At 44.4% G+C, this 23,191-nt stretch overlaps 1 protein-coding gene across 5 annotated transcripts in view; it reads left to right on the top strand.

The window, feature by feature from the left end:
- Window positions 1-22,338, top strand: part of ZNF346 (zinc finger protein 346) — a 35,588-nt gene extending 13,250 nt beyond the window's left edge. Inside the window, exons 2-7 of one of the 5 annotated variants that reach the window (XM_004737503.3) lie at window positions 903-1,006; window positions 1,582-1,674; window positions 3,423-3,567; window positions 7,836-8,069; window positions 15,747-15,840; window positions 18,490-22,338. In XM_004737503.3, coding sequence (XP_004737560.1) covers window positions 903-1,006; window positions 1,582-1,674; window positions 3,423-3,567; window positions 7,836-8,069; window positions 15,747-15,840; window positions 18,490-18,577 — 758 coding nt within the window. In that variant the 3' untranslated portion in view covers window positions 18,578-22,338. Of the gene's footprint in view, window positions 1-902; window positions 1,007-1,581; window positions 1,675-3,422; window positions 3,568-7,835; window positions 8,070-14,408; window positions 14,500-15,746; window positions 15,841-18,489 lie in introns of those variants that run through there. The other 4 variants (XM_004737504.3, XM_004737506.3, XM_045075572.1 and 1 more) reach the window with 4 other exon arrangements.
- The last annotated feature ends 853 nt before the right edge of the window (window positions 22,339-23,191 follow it).

Here is a 23,191-nt window from a genome sequence, read left to right as displayed (position 1 = left end):
GGGATACAGGTCTTTGAATCATCAAGCTTACACATTTCCCAGTACTCACCATAGTACATTCCCTCCCCAGTGTCCATAACCCAGCTACCCTATCCCCACCACCCCTACTCTCCAGCAACCCTCAGTTTGTTTCGTGAGATTAAGAGTTTCTTATGGTTTGTCTCTTGAGGTAGGTTTTTTTGTTTTGTTTTGTTTTGTTTTGTTATAAACATATATTTTTATCCCCAGGGGTACAGGACTGTGAATCGCCAGGTTTACACACTTCACAGCACTCACCAAAGCACATACCCTCCCCAATGTCCATAACCCCACCCCCCTTCTCCCAACCCCCCCTCCCCCCAGCAACCCTCAGTTTGTTTTGTGAGATTAAGAGTCACTTATGGTTTGTCTCCCTCCCCATCCCATCATGTTTCATTTATTCATCTCCTATTGAGGTAGGTTTTTTTTTTTTTTTAAGATTTTTTTTTTTTTTAAAGATTTTATTTATTTATTTGACAGAGAGAAATCACAAGTAGGCAGAGAGGCAGGCAGAGAGAGAGAGAGAGAGGAGGAAGCAGGCTCCCTGCTGAGCAGAGAGCCCGATGCGGGACTCGATCCCAGGACCCTGAGATCATGACCTGAGCCGAAGGCAGTGGCTTAACCACTGAGCCACCCAGGCGCCCTTAAGATTTTATTTATTTATTTGACAGAGAGAGAGCACACAGAGGCAGAGAGGCAGGCAGAGAGAGAGAGAGGAGGAAGCAGACTCCCTGCTGAGCAGAGAGCCCGATGCAGGGCTCGATCCCGGACCCTGAGATCACGACCTGAGCTGAAGGCAGTGGCTTAACCCACTGAGCCACCCAGGTGCCCCTTGAGGTAGGTTTTTAACTCAATTTTTTTATTTTTTATTTTCCTCTCTGTAGTGGAGCACATGATCCAGAAGAACCAGTGTCTCTTTACCAATACCCAGTGTAAGGTTTGCTGCGCCTTGCTCATTTCTGAGTCCCAGAAGCTGGCACACTACCAGGTATGCCATTGTACCTTTAGAAATGCTTTACTTTCAAAAAATAAAAAAAAGAAATACTTTGCTTTCCGCACTTCTCCCTGGCTTGCAAAATGGAGTGTATGTAATTCCTTCTTAGCCACCCAGACATTGCCTCCATGCATGCTGACTGTGACTTGAAGGTTGACTTAATTTTTCTGTGTCTCATCTCTCCCATCCAAATCAGGATCATCATACTTCATCTTCCCTCTCAGTGTGGTATAGTAGAAAATACGCACTTTGGCTTTAAATAGAGCTGAGTTAGAATCACAACTCTGCTGCTCATCTTGGGCAAGAAAACTCACCATCTTCAGCCTTAGTTTCCTTATCTGTAAGATAGAGATGATGGTAATTTTCTCATTGATTGCTGTGAAGGTTAGATTTAATAGCATGTAAAGTGCCTTGAACAGAGTAGGAGCTCAATAAACTAGGTTTTTCCCCACCTTCTCCTCCTCAAAAGTTTTTGTGAGGATGAATCAGATGAAAATCTAGTATTTTTGACTGCCTTAGATATGAAATGGCTTTTGGCTATTTTTGATCTTTTTCCTGGGTTCTTGCAGAGCAAAAAACATGCCAACAAAGTGAAGAGATACCTAGCAATCCATGGAATGGAGACATTAAAAGGGGAAACGAAGAAGCTAGACTCAGATCAGGTAATCCAGCTGCCATGTTGAGACTGCTCACTTCCTGATGAAACCAACAGGCAGGTTGGTGTGGTGGAAAGAAGGTGGGCTTTGAGTCAGACTGAATTGGCTTCAAATCCTGGCCATGTTTTGTGACTTGAACAAGTCTTATTACTTCTCTGAGCCTTGATTTCTTCCTCCCTGAAATTGAGAATGCTAATATCCACTATCTTTTAGGATTTTTCCAAACTAAAATGTGGAAAGGTTTATAAAAAGCACCAAACACAGAGCCTGGCACATAGTAGGGCTCAATAAATGAAGCCATTGTTATGCATTACCACCCATTGGTTTACTGGAGCAGGACAAGAAGCTACCCACTCACTACTCAAGGAGTAAAAGGGGAAGGAAACCAAGCTGCTTGCTTTCTTGAAATGGGAGGGAAAGAGCTGAGTTCAGCACTTGAATGTTTTGAATAAACAAGTGGAAGAAACACCTTTCCAAATGCCTGCTCTGACTGAGATGTAAATGCATTTGGTTTTGGCTTAGAAATACAATGAGAATTACGCTGAAATAGTCCTAGTCTTTCAGGGGTACCACTATTTTTGTTCCATGGGAGGTTGTTCAAATATCATGGGATAAGAAGCACGCTGACAAGGGCCCAATACCAGCTCTGCACCTTACTGGTTTGGTGACTTTGGGCAAGTCCCTTCATCTCTCTGTACTTTACCCATAAAATGGAGATGATAATTCCTATCTTTTAAGGGTATTATGAGGTAAAATTCCAGTTCCTAGTGGATGCTCAGTGAATAAAAATTTATAGATTTCCTCCTATTGTAGTGGTCACAGATTTGGAAGAGCCTTACTCATCCCTTCTCCAGACTCATTGGACCCATCCCCTAGTTGCCCTTCTGCTTATAATTTAGAATTCAGAAAGATAAGACCTACTCTATGACTCTGGACTAGTCACTTCACCTCTTTGTATCTCGATTACTTCAACCCTCAGGGTTGAAAGGTCCAGTGGTTCAAATGAAGTGACTGACATTTCCCTTCTTCCACAACAAAGAATTACCTAGTCCAAAATGTCAGTAGTGCCAAAATTGTAAAATGTGCTCGGAATGAATACTTTATTCACAGATCAGACCTCAGAGAGGGACTGGGAGCTCTTAACGTAGGCTTGAAATACATTGTTTTCTGGCCTAATCACAATCAACAAATCAAACCTGAATATCTGCTATGTGCCAGCCTCCAGCAGGGTGCTAAGGATAGGAAACAAAGATGAGTCCAATGGTCCATTCCCAAAGTCTCCTAAGCTGTGGCACTGTTGGTTTGGGTGACAAGTGGTATCATAAGGCCTTTTTAAGGAACTCTGGGCATGCAGAGATGGAACAAGATTAATTTTTTCTGAATACCCACACAAAGCAGCTCAATAATCATGTACTGAATGATTTTCTTGAGTAATAGTCTCCCAGAAGTGATATATATAGAATATAGATATATGGGCCTTGAAGGCTAAGCTGATACATGCCAGGCAGGAAAAGAGGAAGATCATTCTAGGTAGCAGGAATGGCCCAACAAAGCAGGAAGCAACAGAAAATAAAGTGGGGAATGGTGAGTAGAGCCTGAAATGAAGTAGCTGGAGAAAGATCCAGAAAGGTAGGTTGGGGTTAGTGTGTGAAGGGAGCCTTGAATGCCCATTCTTCTGTGGGCGATGGGGAACCACTAAAGATTTTCTGGCTGGGCAGTGGCGTGATCAGACCTGTGTTCTTTCTCCCAACCAGAAGAGCAGCAGAAGCAAAGACAAGAACCAGTGCTGCCCCATCTGTAACATGACCTTTTCCTCCCCTGTCGTGGCCCAGTCGCACTACCTGGGGAAGACCCACGCAAAGAACTTAAAGCTGAAGCAGCAATCCACTAAGGTGGAAGGTACTGGTTTTCCTGAGTAGTGCTATATCGGGACCCCTCCCGTCCTCATGGCACCAATGCCAGGTGCTCCCAGAAATGCTCAGTGGGGCCACAGACTTGGAGAGGTTGAACTACTTTTGAGAGCCCTTAAAAATACCAAAGTAGACCCAGCTTCAGTGAAATGCAGACTCAGAGTTGTGCTCACCTAACCTCCCTTTCTTTGGTTACATCAGTTTTTCTCTGTAGAAGCATCTTAGCCCTGAGCTCTTGTCCTGACAAATAATTATAATTGGGAGTGCCAAAGTCCTCCAGGCCATGCATACCATGAGAGCATTCTATCTCCTACCTCTCCCACTTAGATTTTTCCCTCCCAGCATCTACCTGCCCTCATTACCATGTGTTGCAAGTTGAAAGCTAAATCCTTGTCTTTTTCGTGGGCTCAGGTTATGCCCTGCTCACTTTAATCCTCTAAGCCGCCTGTTCTCCTCAAGACAGGGACTTGCTTTTCAAAGCAGGATACTCTAGTGCTGCCACTATTGCCCAGCAAGCCGTGTTTGCCTCTGCCACGAATTCATTCCCAGTGCAGTGACTTCTAAAATAGTCCCCTTTATCTTGTCACCACTGGTACTCAGCCCTCACTCTCATCTCATTAACTCCTGGCTTTCTGGAATTTTTAACTTGTGCTAACTGCAGTTAGTCGAGAATGAAAGTTCTTTGATTTTTATTTCATTATTTTCTTGGTATTTTTGCTTCTTTATTTATATTGGACCAAGAAGTAGACTAACTATACTATTTAAAATAGTTATTAATCTTTTTTATAATACTGTATTATGAAAACAAGACAACAATGTTTTGGAAGACTTTGAAGATAAAATGAAAAATCACTCATAATTAATTATACCCTCTTAACATACCCAAATCTAGTTCATGCTATGAAACAACAGAATATGGACTTTGAGGTCATAGACATGCAGGATTAAATCCTGGTGCTGCTATTTACCATCTATATGACTTAACTTTTTTGTACCTGAGTTTCCTTACCTATAAAATGTTAATAATACTATCTACTTTATGGGTTGTGAGGATGAAATGTATGTAAGAAACCTAGGACATAATAGATGTTCAGTAAATGACACCTGCTGCTGTTAGTATTATCACCATTATCAAGATAGCAAGAGAGTAGAATCCCCTTATAAAATGTAGTATTTGGTCAGGCATCCACCACCTGGAGCCTGTCATTGGCCTCGCTTATGGTTTGTTCATCAAGTTATACTAGTACTAATTGCTTTTGTTTAAAACCGGTGTTGGGGGTGCCTGGCTGGCTCAGTCAGTGCAGCATGTGACTCTTGATCTTGGGGTCAAGAGTTCAAGCCCCACATTATGTGTAGAGATTGCTTTAAAAAAAAAGTACATAAACTAAAAAAAAAAAAAGAAGAAAGAAAGAAAAAAGAAATTTGGTGTTGGTTTCATGAATGGTACCAAAGAGATTAAAACGTTAGGCCAAGGGAAACTGCCTTAAGAACAGAAATTGATAAGGTCATTTAACTTTATATGGATTGATCTTTTCCGTAAATGGGAAAATTCCCTGGAATATGCCAGGTCCCAAAGATTCCATATAAAAAGTTTATTTTCCATATTCATTTTCAGCCTTTGTCACATACAGATAAGTTTTTATATAGTTGTAATCAAAGTACATCTACCATTTGTATCCTGCTTTTACTTTTCACTGAATTTTGTAGTTTAAGCACATTCAATGTTATTATGTAAGTGTAGAACTCTGTTTCTGAAATTAAACATTTTTCTAATGTAAAAGTAATAGAAGCATGTTGTAGAAAATATGGAAAATATAGATATATGAAAAGAAAACGTACCTATAATTTTGTCATTCAGAGATAACCACTGTTAACATTTTGGAGTACTGTTTCTCCTATAATCTTTTATTATGTGTATGTGTGTTTATCTGTGTGTATGGTTGTTTTATGTATATCCAGATTAAATTCATATATATATGTGCATATAAACATAGAATACTTTAAATAACCTTACTGTGTTTATAAAAATACTATGCATACTCACTCTGAGTAATTCTTGCTCAAACAATGCAGAAAGTACAAAGAAGGAAGTAAAATATCCCCCAAATCCTGCCACCGAAAGAGAAACACTATTAATATAATGGTGACATTTGAAAATACCAGTACACACATAAAGATTGGGCATATATCTTTTAACAATGATAAGATCATATTATGTGTGTAATTTTATACATTTTCTGTTTAATATAACATTCATATTTTCCCATGTTATTAAAAACTTTTTCATAAACATTTTATTGATCACGTAATAGTCCATCATACCACATTTAACCATTACTCTAATGTTAAACATTTTCCTTTTCCCCTTTTTTGATCTTTATAAGTAACAGTACACGAAACATCCCTGTAGAATACTCTTTCCATATTTCCATGTGTTTCCTAAGACTCCCATAGTTGTTATTTTTGAATGTCCATGAAGTTGTTCCTCCAACTTTACTTAACCATTTACCTCTGATGCTCCTCTTCGGTATCTTTTAAAGAATGACCTTTTTATGTTTTAACGACCATTATTGTCTCTCCTTTCTGACGTGAAGAATCTACATTCATTATAGAAAAGTTGGAAAACACTGAAAAGCAACCTTTTACTCTGTGCCTTTGGCCTTTTTTCCATGCATCACCAGTATGTTTTTTCATTTGTATATTTTACAAAATTGAGGACATAATAGATTGCTGTATAACCTGCTTTTTTTTTTTAACATAACACCACATATTGAATATTTTCTCATATATTAAATGTTCTACAACATGTGCATTACTTTTCAAGTGACTTGCTGAAACAATGGACAGGGAAAGTCAGTGGTCAGGGAAATTGAGATTCCTATGCTAGAAAAACATTGTGAGAAAAGCCAGCAAGTTTCCTCTGGCTTTCTAAAAATCCTCAAAACTTCCCCCATTGAAGTGGTCCAAGGATGAACAATCATCTGAGCCATCTATCTGAGTGCTGCTAAGCCCTGCTTCTCTTCCACCATTGGTGGGGGTTCTAGGCCACATTTTTAAAGCAGTAGTTACTAGGTTGACATCATTCTAGCTACATGGACTCATTAGTGAATCTTGGCATCCACCTCATAAAGCAGTAGTCTGGCCCACAATCAGTATCAGAACGTTTTTTGACCCATAGGAGGCTTATACATATGCCTGTAACAGATTCTGATTAATTGAATTCATTGACCAAAGCCAAGGATGTTTTCTGAACTGTAGCCCTTAGCTTACCCTACTACATTCTGGCAGCCTGGCATAGCAAAGATAGCATAGTCTTTAGGGTCACACAGACAAGTTCACTCACTAGGAGGGTGATCTTGGACAAGTCACTTGACCCATCTGAGCCTTGGTTTTTCTCCATAATGTGGCAAAATGATATCTATCTCATGGGGTAGTTCTGAGGACCACAGAAGGAATAATACATACAAGGCACGTAGCTAAATGTTAGTGTCATCCCCTCCCTCCCCTGCTCCGCCTAGAAGGCAGTGTAATCCAAAAGGCCTCCGTAGTACAGTCGCCTTTTCTAAATGACTCTCCAGGTCCTCAGGCCCTCAGTTGTTGCATCTGTGCATTGGCTCCCAGCTCTGTAACAAGGGCACTTTGAGGATGGGAATAAAATGCCCAAGTTTCTTGTCCCACTTGCTGTGAAGTTCTCAGGAATTCTGAGGGATAAAAAAACTATAAACATGTACATTTCTGGGGCGCCTGGGTGGCTCAGTGGGTTAAGCCGCTGCCTTCGGCTCAGGTCATGATCTCAGGGTCCTGGGATCGAGTCCCGCATCGGGCTCTCTGCTCAGCGAGAGCCTGCTTCCTTCTCTCTCTCTCTGCCTGCCTCTCCATCTACTTGTGATTTCTCTCTGTCAAATAAATAAATAAAATCTTTAAAAAAAAAAAAAAAAAAAAAAAAAAAAAAAACATGTACATTTCTAAGCTGTTGTAATTGGGCAATTTGATAGCAGAAGCCTCCTCAGAATATGAGAAAATCAGTATTCATATACCTAAAGTAGTGAAAGCTGCCGACGAAGTAGCTGGTCTTTGGCTCCCCCAAATCTTCCCGGTTTTCCCAGTTAAAGAAGGCATTCCCTGTTTGATTCACACAGGCAGTGCCACATCTGCAAGTGTGATTAGTGACCCAGCCTTTCTTTCCATTCAGCATACTAGAAAGCTTGGCACCTTCTGGGTCTTTTCATTGTTTCTGTTTGAACTCTCTCACCGCAGCTCTGTCGAAATGCCTTACAAACCCTTTCCTTGTGGCCTCCACCTTAGCCTTGCACCAGAATAGAGAGATGATAGATCCAGACAAGTTCTGCAGCCTCTGCCATGCAACTTTCAACGACCCTGTCATGGCTCAACAACATTATGTGGGCAAGAAACACAGGAAACAGGAAACCAAGCTCAAACTCATGGCACACTATGGGCGGCTGGCAGACCCTGCTGTCACTGATTCATCAGGTAAGAGGGCCCTGCTCACACCCAGAGCTGGATCAGGGCCTGACCAGTGGAATTCCCCAGACTACCAAGACTCTGCCCTTTTCTTCCTTACATCTCCTAAAGCAGGCGTTGCAAACTCAAATACCTAAAGAAACCAGACAGGAAATTGAAATAAGTGAAAGAGCCAAGAGGGAATTTGATCAGCTGAAGCATATGTGCCTCTCCAGCGCAGCTCCAGCTAGGTACTACCATATCTTCAGTTTTTCAAAAGAATCTAGAAAGTCAGATTTCTTTAAGAATTCCTCTCATTTTTAGCGGTGCTGGGCTGGCTCAGTCAGTAGACCATACGACTCTTGGTCTTGGGGTTGTGAGTTTAAGCCCCATGTTGGGTATAGAGATTATCTAAAAATAAAATCTTAAAAATAAAAGAAAGAAAGAAAGAAAGAAAAAATTCCCCCTCAGTTTTAAATGTGCTACCAAATTTTAAAAACATTAAATCTTGTGTGAGTTAAACCTGTCTGCAAGCCAAATTTGGGCCAGGGCCACCAGTTTGCAACCTCTGATTTATGCTCCCTGTCATCCACTTTCCTGTGTGAAGACCTCAGTAGCCTCTGTCATTTGGAGTATCTTCAGGGCCCCTCATCTCTCAGCAGCTCAGGCCTGCCTATATCCCTGGGACAGTGTGGTAAAGGACACCACTCTCAGAGAACATTAGTTTTTCCCTGACTTCAAAATGCCAGTCAGCATCAGAGGAGTAAGCATTTGTGAAGAGTTAAGAGCCCATCACAATATGCTTCTGGCTTATAATAAGAGTAGGGAAGGAGAGGGTTATTATTTTTTCTCTTTTGTTCTGTCAGTAAATATTTATCGAGCACCTACTGTGTTCCTTTATTGAGGTATAGTAGTGACCAAGACTGACACAGTCCCTGTCTAATGGAGCCTACATAAGCATTCATATGGGTCCTCAGGTTTTCCATCCAGGCCACGGAGGTACAGCACCAGTCAACACTTGAGGCCGCAGTGGCATCCAAGTACAAAAAACTTGGCCTCAGGGAGCCTGCTGCTTAGAGTCATCTGTGTTCTTGCCACAGTCCTGGAAAGGAGAACACCCAGATGCTGTAGATGTTCCACATATATGAGCAAGGGGAGAGATCATGCCTCTCTAACAACCCCAAACACAAAGCAGCCATTCAACACAGGGTGTCACTGAGCAGTACTGACAAGATGAGATGGGCATGAAAGAGTGGCTTCAGCAGGGTGCTATGGACTGTTCTTCCAATGCCACTGAAGAATCCTGCATTACAAACTTCTTCAAAATTGGATATTTACCTCTTGTTCCCACTTACAAGCAGTGCCTTCCCCTTTAACAGGATCAGCCCCATACGCTGAGGAATCTGGAAACTTCAGAAACAAGCCTAAGAACCCTTCTTTTATGACTCCCTCCTATTTTGGCCCAAGCCTGATAGAAACAACACAATAGCTAGCCGGCATGATCCAGGGTTCTCTTGCCGCTGACCCTTCTTTGCTCCAGCTCCTGGCCCTCCTTTATTTGGCGCTGCCCTGGTCATTTCCTATTTATCTCTGGCTACTGCCAGAGAGTTTTACTGCCTAAAACACTGCTGTGTTTTAGCTGCTTATCTTAACTTCTATCCATTCTATTCTTTTGTCTTAAGCCAAAACCTCCTTTCAAAAGCCAAAACCTCCATTTGTCTAAGGCTAATTACCATACTTAATCCTAGAATTTTTATCCTAGGTCCTATTTTCTTGCTTAAGGCATCTGACTGCTTGACAGATCAACCAGAATTTTTCATGAAAACCTAGACCCAGGACAGGGGTATCACACCCCCTTTGATATGAACATGTATATTATAATATAACTCCCGCAGCATTCCTAAATGTAGGTATGATTTTCCCATTTCACACAAATAAAGAAGTTGATACTCAGAGTGACCTGCCTGAAATCATACAGCTCCAGGATTGTGGCCAGAGGGCCAACAAAGAGGGTAGCCTTTGTTGGGGGTAGTAGCCTCAGTGGGGGGTAGCCTCAGTGGAGCATGCAGCTTTCTCCTGCTCTAAGGGTTCTATGCAGCTCCAAATGGCATGGTTTCCTCCTGGGTGGCAGGCAGAGTCCTGGGGTGTGGCTCAGTGGTCCCCAATCTGGAGGGCCTAGGGGCGAGGCCTCTGGGGAGGGAAGCCTGAAAAGCCAACCTAGGGTTAGGGTTAGGGCCTAGGGGCATGGCAGGTCTATTCTTCCAGCACTGAGGCAGGCTCCCCAGGGGCGCTGAGTAGAGGTCAGGGATGGCCAGCGTTTTTAGACAACTCAGGCTCCGCTGCACCTGGCATTTTGTGCACTTTCTCGCAGGGTTGGGGCCACAACTGCTAGGAACCACAGGCCAGGCCCAGGCGGCTCCGCTGAAGGCCCCTGCCACCGGAAGCGAGTTCAATGGGGTTTCCGGCCAATTCTCACAAACTTTCTACCCAAATTGATATTGATTTGGGCAGAAATCTCGTGAGAATTGGCCAGCATTGTGCGGTCATTTGAGCCTTGAGCGCCTGGTGTTGGGAGCACATTCTCGCTAGGTGCGTGGTGCAACCGTCCAGGACCATGGGCCGGTCAAGGCGGCTCCCCTAATGTACCCTGAGGTGATCTCCTCCGGGGAAGAGTTGAGGGAGAGGGTCAGATTGAGCACCAGCCTCGGGGTTTCTGTCCTGGGGGTATGCCAAAGGTAGGGGTGGCCTAGAGGGGGGGTGGGGCATGCAGGTTTCCCCCACTGTGAGGGTCTGCGTAGCTCCAGACAGTGCATTTTCCTCGTGGGTGGCAGGTGGAGTCCTGGAGTGTGCCTCTGGTCCCCAATCTAGAGGAGTTCAGGGCCAGGGCTCTGGGTACAGAAGCCTGAAAACCCAACCTAGACATAGGTTTAGGACCTAGGGGCATGGCAGGCCTGATCTACCAGTGCTGAGGCGGGATCCCCGGGCGTCCAAGTTGAGGGCCAGGGTCAGGCCAGGTTTGTGACCGGGGGTCACTGACAGTGGAGTGGCCTCAGAGGGGCATGCAAGTTTCTCTGGCTCTGAGGGTTCTGCACAGCTCCAAACAGCATGGTTTCCTCCTGGGTGTCAGGCGGAGTCCTGGGATGTGGCTCAGGGGTCCCCAATCTGGAGGTCTTAGGGACCAGGCCCTGGGGACGGAAGCCTGAAAACCCAACCTAGAGAGGTAGGGTTAGGGCCTAGCAGCATGGCAGGCTGGATATGCCAGTGCTGTAGCGGGATCCCTGGGGTTGGGGACAGTGGTACCAAGTTGAAGGCACGGGTCAGGTGGCACGTCAGGCTCCAGGTTTGTGGCCAGGGCCACCGAAGGTGGGGGTAGCCTCAGGGGGGCACACAGGTTTCTCCCGTTCTGAGGGTTCTACGCAGCTTCAAATGGTGCACTTTCCTCCTAGGTGTCAGGTGGAGTGCTGGAGTGTTACTCAGGGGTCCTCAGTCTGGAGGGCTTGGGGGCCAGGCCTCTGGGGACGGAAGCCTGAAAAGCCATCCTAGAGGTAGGGTTAGGGCCTAGGGGCCTGGCAGGCTGGATCTGCCAATGCTGAGGCGGGATCCCCAAGGGGGCCCAAGTTGAGGGCAGGGGTCATGTGTCATGTCAGGCTCTGGGTTTGTGGCCAGAGAGGTTGCCGAAGGGGGGCATGGTCTGATGTTATTAAGTGACAGTCAGTGTATGTCTTTGTCTGTAGTTCGGTCTGGCTCTAAGACTTACACTCCTTTCTCCTGCCTCCAGCTCTGAGTATACTTGGCAGGAGGCTTTCCAACTGCAGGACGTCTGTAAAGGCACCAAACCTACTCTGACCCCCTTCTACACAGAGGTGGGATGCTGGTCTAGGATATGCAAAGCAGTGACTTTAGCTGACAGAGATTCCACCTTAGCAAAGGTTTTAGGTTGATTAGAAGCTTGACTTTTCCCTTCTGGCCTCTGCCAAAACTTAATTACCCAACTTTTTTTTTAAAGAAGATTTTATTTGACAGAGGGGGAGAGAAAGAGAGCACAAACTGGAGAATGGCAGGCAGAGGGAGAGGAGTGGTTGAAGATGTGGGACTGGATCCCAGGACCTTGAGATCATGACCTGAGCCAAAGGCAAACTCTTAACTGAATGTTAGTCCCGAGTGTGCAACTCTTGATTTCAGGATTGTAAGTTCGACCCCCATGTCGAGTGTAGAGATTACATAAAAATAAACTATTTTATTTTATTTTTTTTAAAGATTTTATTTATTTATTTGACAGAGAGAGATCACAAGTAAGCAGAGAGGCAGGCAGTGAGAGAGAGAGGAGGAAGCAGACTCCCTGCGGAGCAGAGAGCCCGATGCGGGACTCGATCCCAGGACCCTGAGATCATGACCTGAGCCGAAGGCAGCGGCTTAACCCACTGAGCCACCCAGGCGCCCCAAAAATAAACTTTTTTTTTTAATTTTTTTTTTAAGATTTTATTTATTTATCAGAAAGAGAGGGGGAGAGAGCGAGCACTGGCAGACAGAATGGCAGGCAGAGGCAGAGGGAGAAGCAGGCTCCCCACCGAGCAAGAAGCTCGATGTGGGACTCGATCCCAGGATGCTGGGATCATGACCTGAGCTGAAGGCAGCTGCTTAACCAACTGAGCCACCCAGGAGTCCCCAAAAATAAACTATTTTTAAAAAGAAAAGAAAATGGGGCACCTGGATGGAACAATTGGTTAAGCATCTGACTCTTAGTTTCTGCTGAGGTTATGATCTCAGTGTAATGAGATCAAGCCCCACTTTGGGCTCTTTGCTCATCGTGCATTCTGCTTAAGATTCTCTCTGCTTCTCTACCCTGCTCTCACTCTCTCTCTCTTTCTCTCAAATAAATAAATAAATAAATCTTCCTTTAAAAAGTAGGGGGCACCTGGGTGGCTCAGTTGATTGAGTGCCCAGCTCTTGATTTGGGGTCAGGTCATGATCTCAGGGTCCTAGGATCAAGCCCCATGTCTGACTCTATGGGGAATCTGCTTGGGATTCTCTCCCTCTCTCTCCTTCTGCCCCTCCCCCTGCTCGCACACATGTGTGCACTCTCTCTCTCTCTCTTAAATAAATAGACAAATCTTTAAAGAAAGAAAGAGGGGCGCCTGGGTGGCTCAGTGGGTTAAGCCGCTGCCTTCGGCTCAGGTCTCCTGATCTCAGGGTCCTAGGATCGAGCCCCGCATTGGACTCTGCTCAGCAGGGAGCCTGCTTCCTCCTCTCTCTCTGCCTGCCTCTCTGCCTGCTTGTGATCTCTCTCTGTCAAACAAATAAATAAAATCTTAAAAAAAGAAAGAAAGAAAAGGAAACAAACGGGTTGACTTAAGATGGGGGAACAAAGATCAAGGAAGGCTTCCCAGAGCATAAGGAGAATAGAGTTAGGCGAAACGATCCTGGGCAGAAGATGAACAAGCATCCAGTCATGGTTATGTTAAGGATTTGGGCCTGTTAGCAGTGGAGAAGGTAGAAGTAAATGGATTCAAGAGCTACTTTGGAAGTAGAATTGCCAGAATTTGGCCATCACATATGGGAGGTGAGGGGCACCAGGCTGGCTTAGTCAGTAGATTGTGCAGCTCTTGATCTTGGAGTTGTGAGTTCAACTCCATGTTAATGAAACAGATTACATAAAAAGAATATCTTTACAAAAAAAAAAAAAAAGTGGGAGGTGAAGGAAAGGGAATAGTTCATAATGGTGACCAGATTTAGTCTTAAGCTAGTAGGTGGATAGCCAGGTTTCATCAGCTTAAGTTTAAGATGCCCATGTGATATCCAAGTAGGTAGATGGATATATAGATCTAGACCTCAAAGGAGAGGTTTGGTTTAGAGATACTGCTAGATGGTAGGTCAGTAGCTATTAAATATTGGTAGGTTTCATATGTTTTAGGTGGTAATTAAAGTCAGGGGCATGAACGCAACCCCCTAGAGAGTGTAGAGAGAAGAGCTGAGGGTCTACAATTAAGCCTTCTGCAAATGCTGTCTATTAATGCTTAAAAAGGACCTGAATTCTGATTGCAATCATGTTTCCCTTAAATTCCTTCAAGGGATTTATCTTCCAGGAAATACTTGAAGATACAAAGGAATCAAATGTAGCTGGGACCATTGGCTGGATTTTTGGAGTAGAGGTGATCATTGGTGTTCACAGTAGCTACAGTTGCCATGGAAGGCTGATTTAAAGATACTCTCCACCTCTTTACCAGACTGACCCATGGAACCCATAAGAGTAAAATAATGCTAGTGATGAAAACTCATACTTGTTGAGCACTTACTATGTGTCAAATGCTTTTACTTAAATCATTACAATAACCTTATGAGGTTGATACTAATATTAACCTCATTTTATAGGTAAGGAACCTGATTCTCAGAGAAGCCCCACTTTTACAAATGAGGAAACCAAATCTCAGAGAGGTTAAGTAACTGGCCTGTGGTCCTACAGGTAAGAAATGATAGAGCTGGGATTTGAGCCTAGGTGATCTCACTCCGGAGTTGTGAAACTTTAGGATGGCAGATGATTGAAAAAGTGTCAGAACCAGAGGGTTCTTGAAGTTATGCGTACAGCTGCCTTGTACAGCTAACATTTGGCTTGCTAGAATAAGTATAGCCTTTGTGGCCAGCCAAGTGAGTTTGCCACTTCCTAACTCTGTGTTCTTAGACATGTGATTGTGCCTCATTTTCCTCATCTATAAAATAATGATAATGATTCTCACAGGATCGTTATGAGGGCCAAACAAAGTAATACAGTGTGCATGGCCTATATCAGATACTTAGTTAATAATATTGCTTTTTATTATAAGCATTATGGTTATCAGTTATAGGGTAATTGGCTTATAGTTGAGAAAAGCTGAGGATCAGAAAGTGGAAGGGAGGGCGCCTGGGTGGCTTAGTTGGTTAAGCAACTGCCTTTGGCTTAGGTCATGATCCTGGAGTCTCGGGATCGAGTCCCACATTGGGCTCAGAACTCCACGGGGAGTCTGCTTTTCCCTCTGACCTTCTCCATTCTTATGCTCTCTCCTACTGTCTCTCTCTCTCTAATAAATAAATAAATATAACCTTTTTTAAAAAGTTGAAAAAGAAAAGAAGGGAGGAGAAGGGATTTCACCAACATCACATGAAGGCAGAGCCAGAAGTCCAGCTCCGTATTTTTGCTCCTGACCATGCTTTCTACTAGACCATGTGGACAAAGACCACTTTGGCAATGGATCAGAGCTGGTAGTAAGGCAGGGTGTCTGTTAGCCCCAAGGTAGAAAGACAGATTAATTTTCATAGCAGGTATTCCCATTAATTACTGTTATTGCAAGCCCAAGGAGAGGGGCGGTTTCCCAGAGATCTCTCAGCGAAGAACATTCTTAATGAGGCCACTTAGCACAGTCATGGTAGAAAAGACAGTTACACCAAATGTCACCTCTTTGTTCTATCAGTTTTTTATTTACTCAGCAGACAGCTAGTCTGGACCAGGTTCAGTTCTGGGGATGCTGCAGGGGATGAGGAAGTTCCCAACCCCAGGAAGCACATAGACACACAGCCTGTGCCCCCCTGAGTATTGAGGCCTCTGGGATTCTCATCAGGGCCAACCACCTAACCTCACTCCACCATCCATCCTCAGAAGGGCATTAACTGTCAAAAGCAGCAGTCCCCAGGTCCCTTTTTATTGGATAACTAAACATCTTGATTTTTATGTTTCAGCTGGGAAGGGCTACCCCTGCAAGACGTGTAAGATAGTGCTGAACTCCATAGAACAGTATCAAGCTCATGTCAGCGGCTTCAAACACAAGAACCAGTGAGTATTCATCCTTTGAAATTCAAGGGTCTGCAACAAGAACTCAGGGCTTCTAAATTAAAACAAAGCCAGATATTCCTTTGCTAAACTGGTATCCTGGCAGCCTTTTCTCAGTCAACAGATCAATCAGTTAACAGAAAGAAGTGTCTCCTTTGTAAGTTTTTCTCCGATCACCTTCTCTGCAGCCTTTGGACCTGCTGGGCTGAAGGTTTTCACAGAGAAACATAGTTTCCTTAGTGGTCTTCTAAAAGTGCTTAGATTTCCTGCCCTTCAGTAGTCTGACTAGGGAAGCTTTTTTTTTTTGTTCCCACCAGTGGCACGAAGAATCTAGTCTTGATTGCCATCAATTCTATGGCAAGGGCTCCCTCTACAGGTTATTACCTAATATGACCAGGTTTCTTCATTCCTTGATCAATTATTTATTGAACACCCTCTGAGTGGTGGCCAAGACAGACCCAGTCCTTGCTTTCATGACCTTACATTCTGATGGGGGGGCGGGGGAGATAAACAATAAACAAGTAAACAACTAATAGTTACAAACTGTGATAAGTGCTTTGGAGTAAACAGAATCAGTCATCTGTTATAATAACCTTGAAAATGACTAACATTCTTTGAGCCCCTATTCTGTTACAGGGCATATACCAAGCAGATTCTCTCAGGTAATCCTCACAACAGCCCTAAGAAGAAGGGATTATTGTTACAGATAGGCAACCACCATTCCAAGTGACAGTGTGAGGTAGAGCTTGTAATTCATACTGAGACTTGCCTGGCTCACAGCACACTTCTCCAGGGCATGATGCTTACAAGGAGGCTGTGGCACAATGTGGTATGAGGCAACTAGGGCCTGGCCAAGGGAGGGTTCACGTGGTTCCGTCCCTTCCTTTCAGAAGTAGGGACAGTGTGCCACTAGGTAACCATCTGAGATGGAAATGCCCCCATTTTACCAATGAGGAAACTCAGGCAAGCAAGTCTCCTAAATGATTTCTTTGACTTTGGTGGTAGGTCCTGTATTGCTCACAGAGCTGAATGAATTAAAGGTGGTAGAAACCCAGACTATTAGAGTCAAAATGTCCTTGGTCCTTTCTGCCTGAAGTTTCCTCTCCCACATTGCAGCAGATCTTATTTATATGTGTTTAATATGTATTTTTATATTGGAGGACTCTTGAGGCTTCTTTTAGGTTTGACACAAGCCCCTGTAATCCAGCCTGGGGCTCACTCCCATTTTAGTATACCTCCCTTGCAGCTTTACTGGTGGCAGTTTCAGTACACCACCTAGAACCAATCAGAGCCCTGCCCTAGGGCTACCCCATCTTGAAAATGATAGCGTTTACTATTTTCTTCCTATACTGCCAGCTGTGTGATTTTAGGTGAGTCAGTAAACCTCTCTGAACCTCTACTTCCTTTTCTGTAAGATTATAGATAGGATTTGTGGAACACCTTATTTATTTATTTATTTATTTGTTTGTTTGTTTATTAAAGATTTTATTTATTTATTTGGCAGACAGAGATCACAAGTAGGCAGAGAGGCAGGCAGAGAGAGAAGCAGGCTCCCTGCTGAGCAGAGAGTCCCATGCCGGGCTCAATCCCAGGACCCTGAGATCATGACCTGAGCTGAAGGCAGAGGCTTTAATTCACTGAGCCACCCAGGCGCCCCTGGAACACCTAATTTAATCTCATTTAATTCGCAATAGCAGCTCTGAATTAAAGCCACACAAACCCCCCTTTTCCAACCCAAGGAAACCTAAAGTCAGGTAGGTTAAGTGACTTGCCCAGGATTGCATAGTTACTTGGAATTAGACCCAGAATTCAGATGTTTTGATTCCAAAGTGGATTTCATTTTGCTCTGACATTCCAAATGGAGCTCATTATCCTCACCTGATAGGATGACATGAAAGTTAGAAATAATATATGTGTAGTACTAGTACCAAAAAGGGGAGCTATTAAAGATAAGCTTTCATTCATTCAACAAATATTTAATGAGTACCTATTATGTGCCATGCCCTGTTTGGAACACTTGGGGCTACAGTAAGAACCAAGACCAGTAGTGTTCCCTGAACTTTTGGATCCCTATCTAGTGGTAGAAGCAGATCCTAAACAAATGCATAAACAAATAAAACAATATCAGGTGTTGCTAGATGCCCAGAGAGTGGGATAGAGAGGGACATGAGAGCCACTTGTGACTCAGTGTGAGGGGGAGAATGGTCAGTCTATACTATCCAGGTCATATGGGGCCCTGTAGGCAGAATAAATGGTGTGGTATAATGGAGAGACATAGGCTGCCATCCTGAATCAAGCACACTTTCAAAAAGCTTACTGGTGGGGGCGGGCGTGGGGGGGAGTTAAAAATAACAACAAAACAACACTAAAAAGCTTACTGGGGGCAGGTGACTTACACTTTCTGAACTTTAGTTTCCTCATAAATAAAATGGAGGTACTATCTCAATCCTTATCAAATTGCCATGAGGATAAAATAAGATGCTGGCAGCAAAGCACCAAGCATTGTGCCTAGCTTACAGTGGCCCTCAGTAAAGGAGAGCTACCCTCCTTATTACTCCAAGGCCCTGGAAGAGCTGTATTATCCTCAGAATAAACTACTTGGATAAAACGCCACAAACTGACCCTGTACATTTATTCTTTCTCAAACTGCAGGTCACCAAAAACAATGGCATCCCCCCTGGGCCAGATTCCAGTGCAAAGGCAACCCGTTCTGAAAGACTCAGCCACATTGGAAGACTAGAGATGTTTCTGTCCAGCACCCAAGGTTGAACCAGCCATGAGCCAGCTTCCTGTGACCATGGTCAGCCCTTGGCTCCCTCTTCCTTGTTTCTTATACCTGAAGAACACATAGGCCTGAGGCAGCAGATAGCCTCTGATTGGCCCAGGCAAATCCACCCCTGCTCTACCCCTTTGGAATGGACCCTGTAGGTCAGGATGAGAGAAAGGGGTGGATCTTGAGAGGACTTGGGGCCTCACAGGGTAGTAGTTTGGAGGATGGCCTTTCCCTTCCCCAGCGTCTTTGGGCCATATGTCATGAGTCCTAGACCTGTCTTTCTCTGCAAGTCAGTTTTGAACCAGTCTCTGTAGCTAAAGAACTGAGCTCTCCCTGGGCTCTAGGCAGCTCCAGTGAAACCTGAAGCTTTCACACCAGACCTTGGCCTAGGAGGGAAAGGGTAGATGGAAATGGCTGTCCCATGGAAGCTTGGAGCTAATATGACTCCCCCTTTCCCCAAAAAGTACAGGCTTTCCTGAGCCTGGGACCAGATGCTGGCCAGTTAGACAGTTTTCACCCACTGTGAAGTTTCCTCCGAGAGCAGTGATACAGTCCTGGCAGAGCAGTCCTATCCTTCCTGCTCCTTCTCTGCAGTTCCTGAATGGTGCTAAGGATTTGCAGCAGCTGGAAAAAAGCTAGAGCGGGAGGAAGCCTCAGTATCCTGTGGGATCATGGAAATCTCCAAGGGGGTCCTTTCCCCTCCTCTGTCAGAGAGGTGCTCTGACCCAGGGACATGTGGGAAAGTTCCCACATGCAAGTTCCCTTGAAGGTTCTGTGCCCTTAAAGGCAAACTGCCTCATGCCAGCCAGCTCAGAGGTTCATTGCTGCTCCTTGGCTCTACTAGCCCTCTCCTTCTCCTTATGCAGCAGACCACCTGCCCAGGTTGCTGTGGTGCTAGCCCTCTCCCATCATCCACCAGGAGATGCCTGGGTGCCAGGGAACAGGATAGGACCCCCAGGAAAAGAAAGGAGAGCTGGTACAGGTTCTGCAGTGAGGAAAAAGATGTTCCCTGGGCTCCAAGCTTAGATTTCTCCAACTCTGCTGTGTTTTATACCCTGGGACTTCACTTGTAGCTTTCAAGCAGGAATTCCAAGGAGTGTCACCATCATAGGCCCCTCTTCATTGAGTCAGAGAAGCCCCTAGTTGCTCTCGTGGCCTCTTCCCCCTATTGCCTATCCCTTTGCCTGTGAAATGCCTTTACTTATTGTGTATGGGTGTGTGTGCGTGTGCTTATGCTTTGTCTCTTGGTCACTGAAGCATCTAAATAAAGAATTTCTCCCATGAGCCAGACTGCAACTTAACAGGCCTGGGATTTGGTGCCATATTGCTGTTGGATCTAATATGTGTGTCTTCACCCCTCTCGGACTCCCAGGGCTCTAAACACTGACCTTAAGAGGTGAGACAGAGATAAACATCTAAATTGCCTGGCAACCTTGTTGAAGCCTTCCCAGGTGCCCTAAACTTAATACGATCTCATCCATTCATCTGCCTCCCTGTCACTGAGGGCTTTATGGAGCTCTTTAGGAGGGTTAAGCTGAGAATCTACTTTGTTTGAGAGGATCGTTCTGGCTGTTTAATGGAGAAGAGATGCAGGAGAGCAGGGCAGGAGACAGACAGGGAACCCCAAATGGAGGCTGTGTCCAATATGGCTCTCTCCAAGCTAATCCCTTCAGGGCTAAGACCTAGCCTCTTTCATCTCTACTTCTCTAATATGGAGTGGTGTGTCATGAAGTGTTTGTTGAGTAATGAATGTATGAATGAATGAGTGTGTATACGGAAAGATGCCTTTCCCTACACAGCTCTTCTTCAGCACTGGCTTTGTTCCATCAACTTATAAGCCTAGAGATTCTTGCAGAAAGCTTTTCTATGACCCAGAAATGAGCTAGGGAAGGAGTATGTGTGATGGCCTCAGGAGCCCTTTGTCCAGCATTTGTCTCAGACAGCCAGATCTGAGAAGAGTATGCATGCAGCCTCAGCCCCCATTCTTCACCCAGCAAACTGTTCTTGCGCACCTGCTCTTGACCAGCTGGGAAGGGCCCTATGCGGTCCCCACGATGGGTTCTCAGTTTTCAGCATCCAAAGTCCCGGACTGTCCCAGAAGTTTCCCTGGAATCCTTCTTACCTTATACAGGATGTCAGAATCAGCCTTATTGATCAGGCAAAGAAATGAAGGGCAAAAGGGTGGGTGGGCTGCCAGATCATTAGCTGTAGCCCATAAGACCTCTTAGTCTATGTTTAGAAGTCACTGCTAGCCATATGCCCAGCCCTGTTGGCAAGAGGGCACAGGAGTAAACACTTTCTTGCCATTGGGGAGCTCATACGCAATAAAGATCACTATGGCAATGGTGAGAGGATCATACAGGGTATAGTGAGAATGCCCAGGACACAGGCACTAACTCAGCTAAGGGTATGAAAAAGCTAGAGAAGTTGGGAAACGTGCATTTGATCTGCATAACAGCCTTTTGAGCTAGGTAATCATATCCCATTTTATAGAAAAGACTTTCAAAGAGATACGGTATTTTGCCCAAGGTCCTGCCACTAAGAAGCAACAAATGGAGAGTGGAATCCAATTCTCTAGATTCCTAGTCTGGAACCCTTTCCAAACAAGGACCAGAATCCTTCCCACAGGACCCCTGGGCCTGGCTCACCCACCTTCTGGCAGAGCTATGGTCTCACAGAGCAAACAACCATAAAAGAGATTAGACAAGGCTCAGTGGTTATTTTATATTCCAAGTCCCCCCAATACTTCTCATAATTTTACCCAAGATTCCCAGTGCATTAGACTTCAATTATAACTGTAAAAAACTGAAATCAAAATGATTAGCAAAAAAGGAAAATTTACCGATTCACCTAATGAAAAATTTCAGTACAGGGATGGCTAGATCCAGGTTCTGACACAATGTCATCAGGAAGAATTTAATCTCACTCTTCTTTCCTCTGTGTGGCCTCTTTCTCAGGTGAACCCCCTCCAAGGAGGTAGCAAGATGGCCACTGGCAGCTCTAGGCTTTTATCCTGATAGATAGGCAACTATAGTCTAGAAAGAACATCTTTTCTTACTAGCTCCAAGAAAAAAAATCCTGGATTGATTCATTAGCCAGCTTGGCCCTGTCCCAATTCCTAAACCAATCACTACAACTAGGGGAAATGGTGCCCCGATATGGGGCCTGGGATAGAGTGAGCTCCACCTAAAACACTTTGGAAGAGAAAAGGAGAAAGTGGCTTCTTCCAAACCAGGGGAGAAGAATGGTTTGAGGTAGGCAAAAAGTAACTGCTGTAAGCCAGACCCCAAAATTGTCTGTATTTGAAATACCACTTTTTCCCTAACTTGCTGAGCTACATTTTGTAATGTGCTCTAACTTTTCAAGTACAGTTTGATAATCCTGACATATGTGTCCACATCTGAGTAATCACCATCCAGATCAAGATACAGAACATTGCCAGATCCCCAGAAGGTTCCCTTGTTCCGCTTCCTAGTATTTATCACCTAGAAGTAAACACTGCTTTGACCTCTATCACCATAGACTAGTTTTGCTTGCTCTTGAATTTTATAAAATGGAATCACATCCTCTTTTGCTCAATATCATGTCTGTGAGATTCATCCATGTTTTTATGTGTGTCAGAAGTTCATTTTTTTCATGCTGTGTAGTAGTAGTCTGTTACACGAATACACTGCAATTGGGTTTTTTCCATTTCGAACTATTATAAATAAAGCTCTTGTGAAAAATTTTATATGTGTCATTTGGTGTGCATGTACACACATATACCCAGGAGTAGCATTGTTGTATCATAGGATAGGTGTGTGTTTAGCTTGTCGAGATACTACCAAATGGTTTTCCATTGGTAGTGGTTCTACCAACTTACCAATTTGCCAGCACTTGGTATTGTCAGTCTTTCTAATTTTGGACATTGTTGTGGCATGTAGGAATTTGAACCCAAGGGTTCATACTGACTTCATATCAGGGCCCCTCTTACTCTGAGCATCCCAGCGATCAGATTTGAATTTCTCTAGCCTGGGATGATCTCTCATGTCAGTGCCCAGGACCCACAATACCCAATCCAGCAGGCTCCAACAGAGCCAATGGCTCTGGTGGTGAAGGAGGGTCTCCTGGAGGGAGAGGCATCAGCCCTAATGAGGCAGTCTAGAGTAGCAGCAAAAACTCAGGCTGGAATCAGGCAGCCAGGGTTCAGATCTTAGCTCTGCAGAGCTGTGTGATCTTGCTGAGCTGCCCTGTACCTAAGGGTGAAACATTAGTATCTACCTTTTAGGGTTATTTGGGGAATTAAAAGAATAGATACATATGAAACAATTATGGTACCTAACCGATGACAAATACTATAAAAATGAGGACTATGTAAATGTTCCTTATATTATTGGCCTGAAGTAAGCTCTGGGTCTCCCTGGGAATGTGAGGCTAGAAGCAGATGGCATCTGGCACAGAGTCCTGTATTAAGTGTCAATGATTTATGACATGCCAGAAACCTCATTCAATCTGATTGGGGCAGGGGGCGGGGCATGCTAACCGGAGATTGTTCTTCCCTGGGCTCCAGCCAGAAATCACCTTTCACTGCTAAGGAACCTC

This window comes from Mustela putorius, unplaced genomic scaffold, assembly GCF_011764305.1.
Source record: "Mustela putorius furo isolate JIRA1106 unplaced genomic scaffold, ASM1176430v1.1 tig00000145_pilon_pilon_pilon, whole genome shotgun sequence".
Classification (NCBI taxonomy): domain Eukaryota; kingdom Metazoa; phylum Chordata; class Mammalia; order Carnivora; family Mustelidae; genus Mustela; species Mustela putorius.
This window is presented reverse-complemented; position numbering and strand designations above follow the sequence as displayed.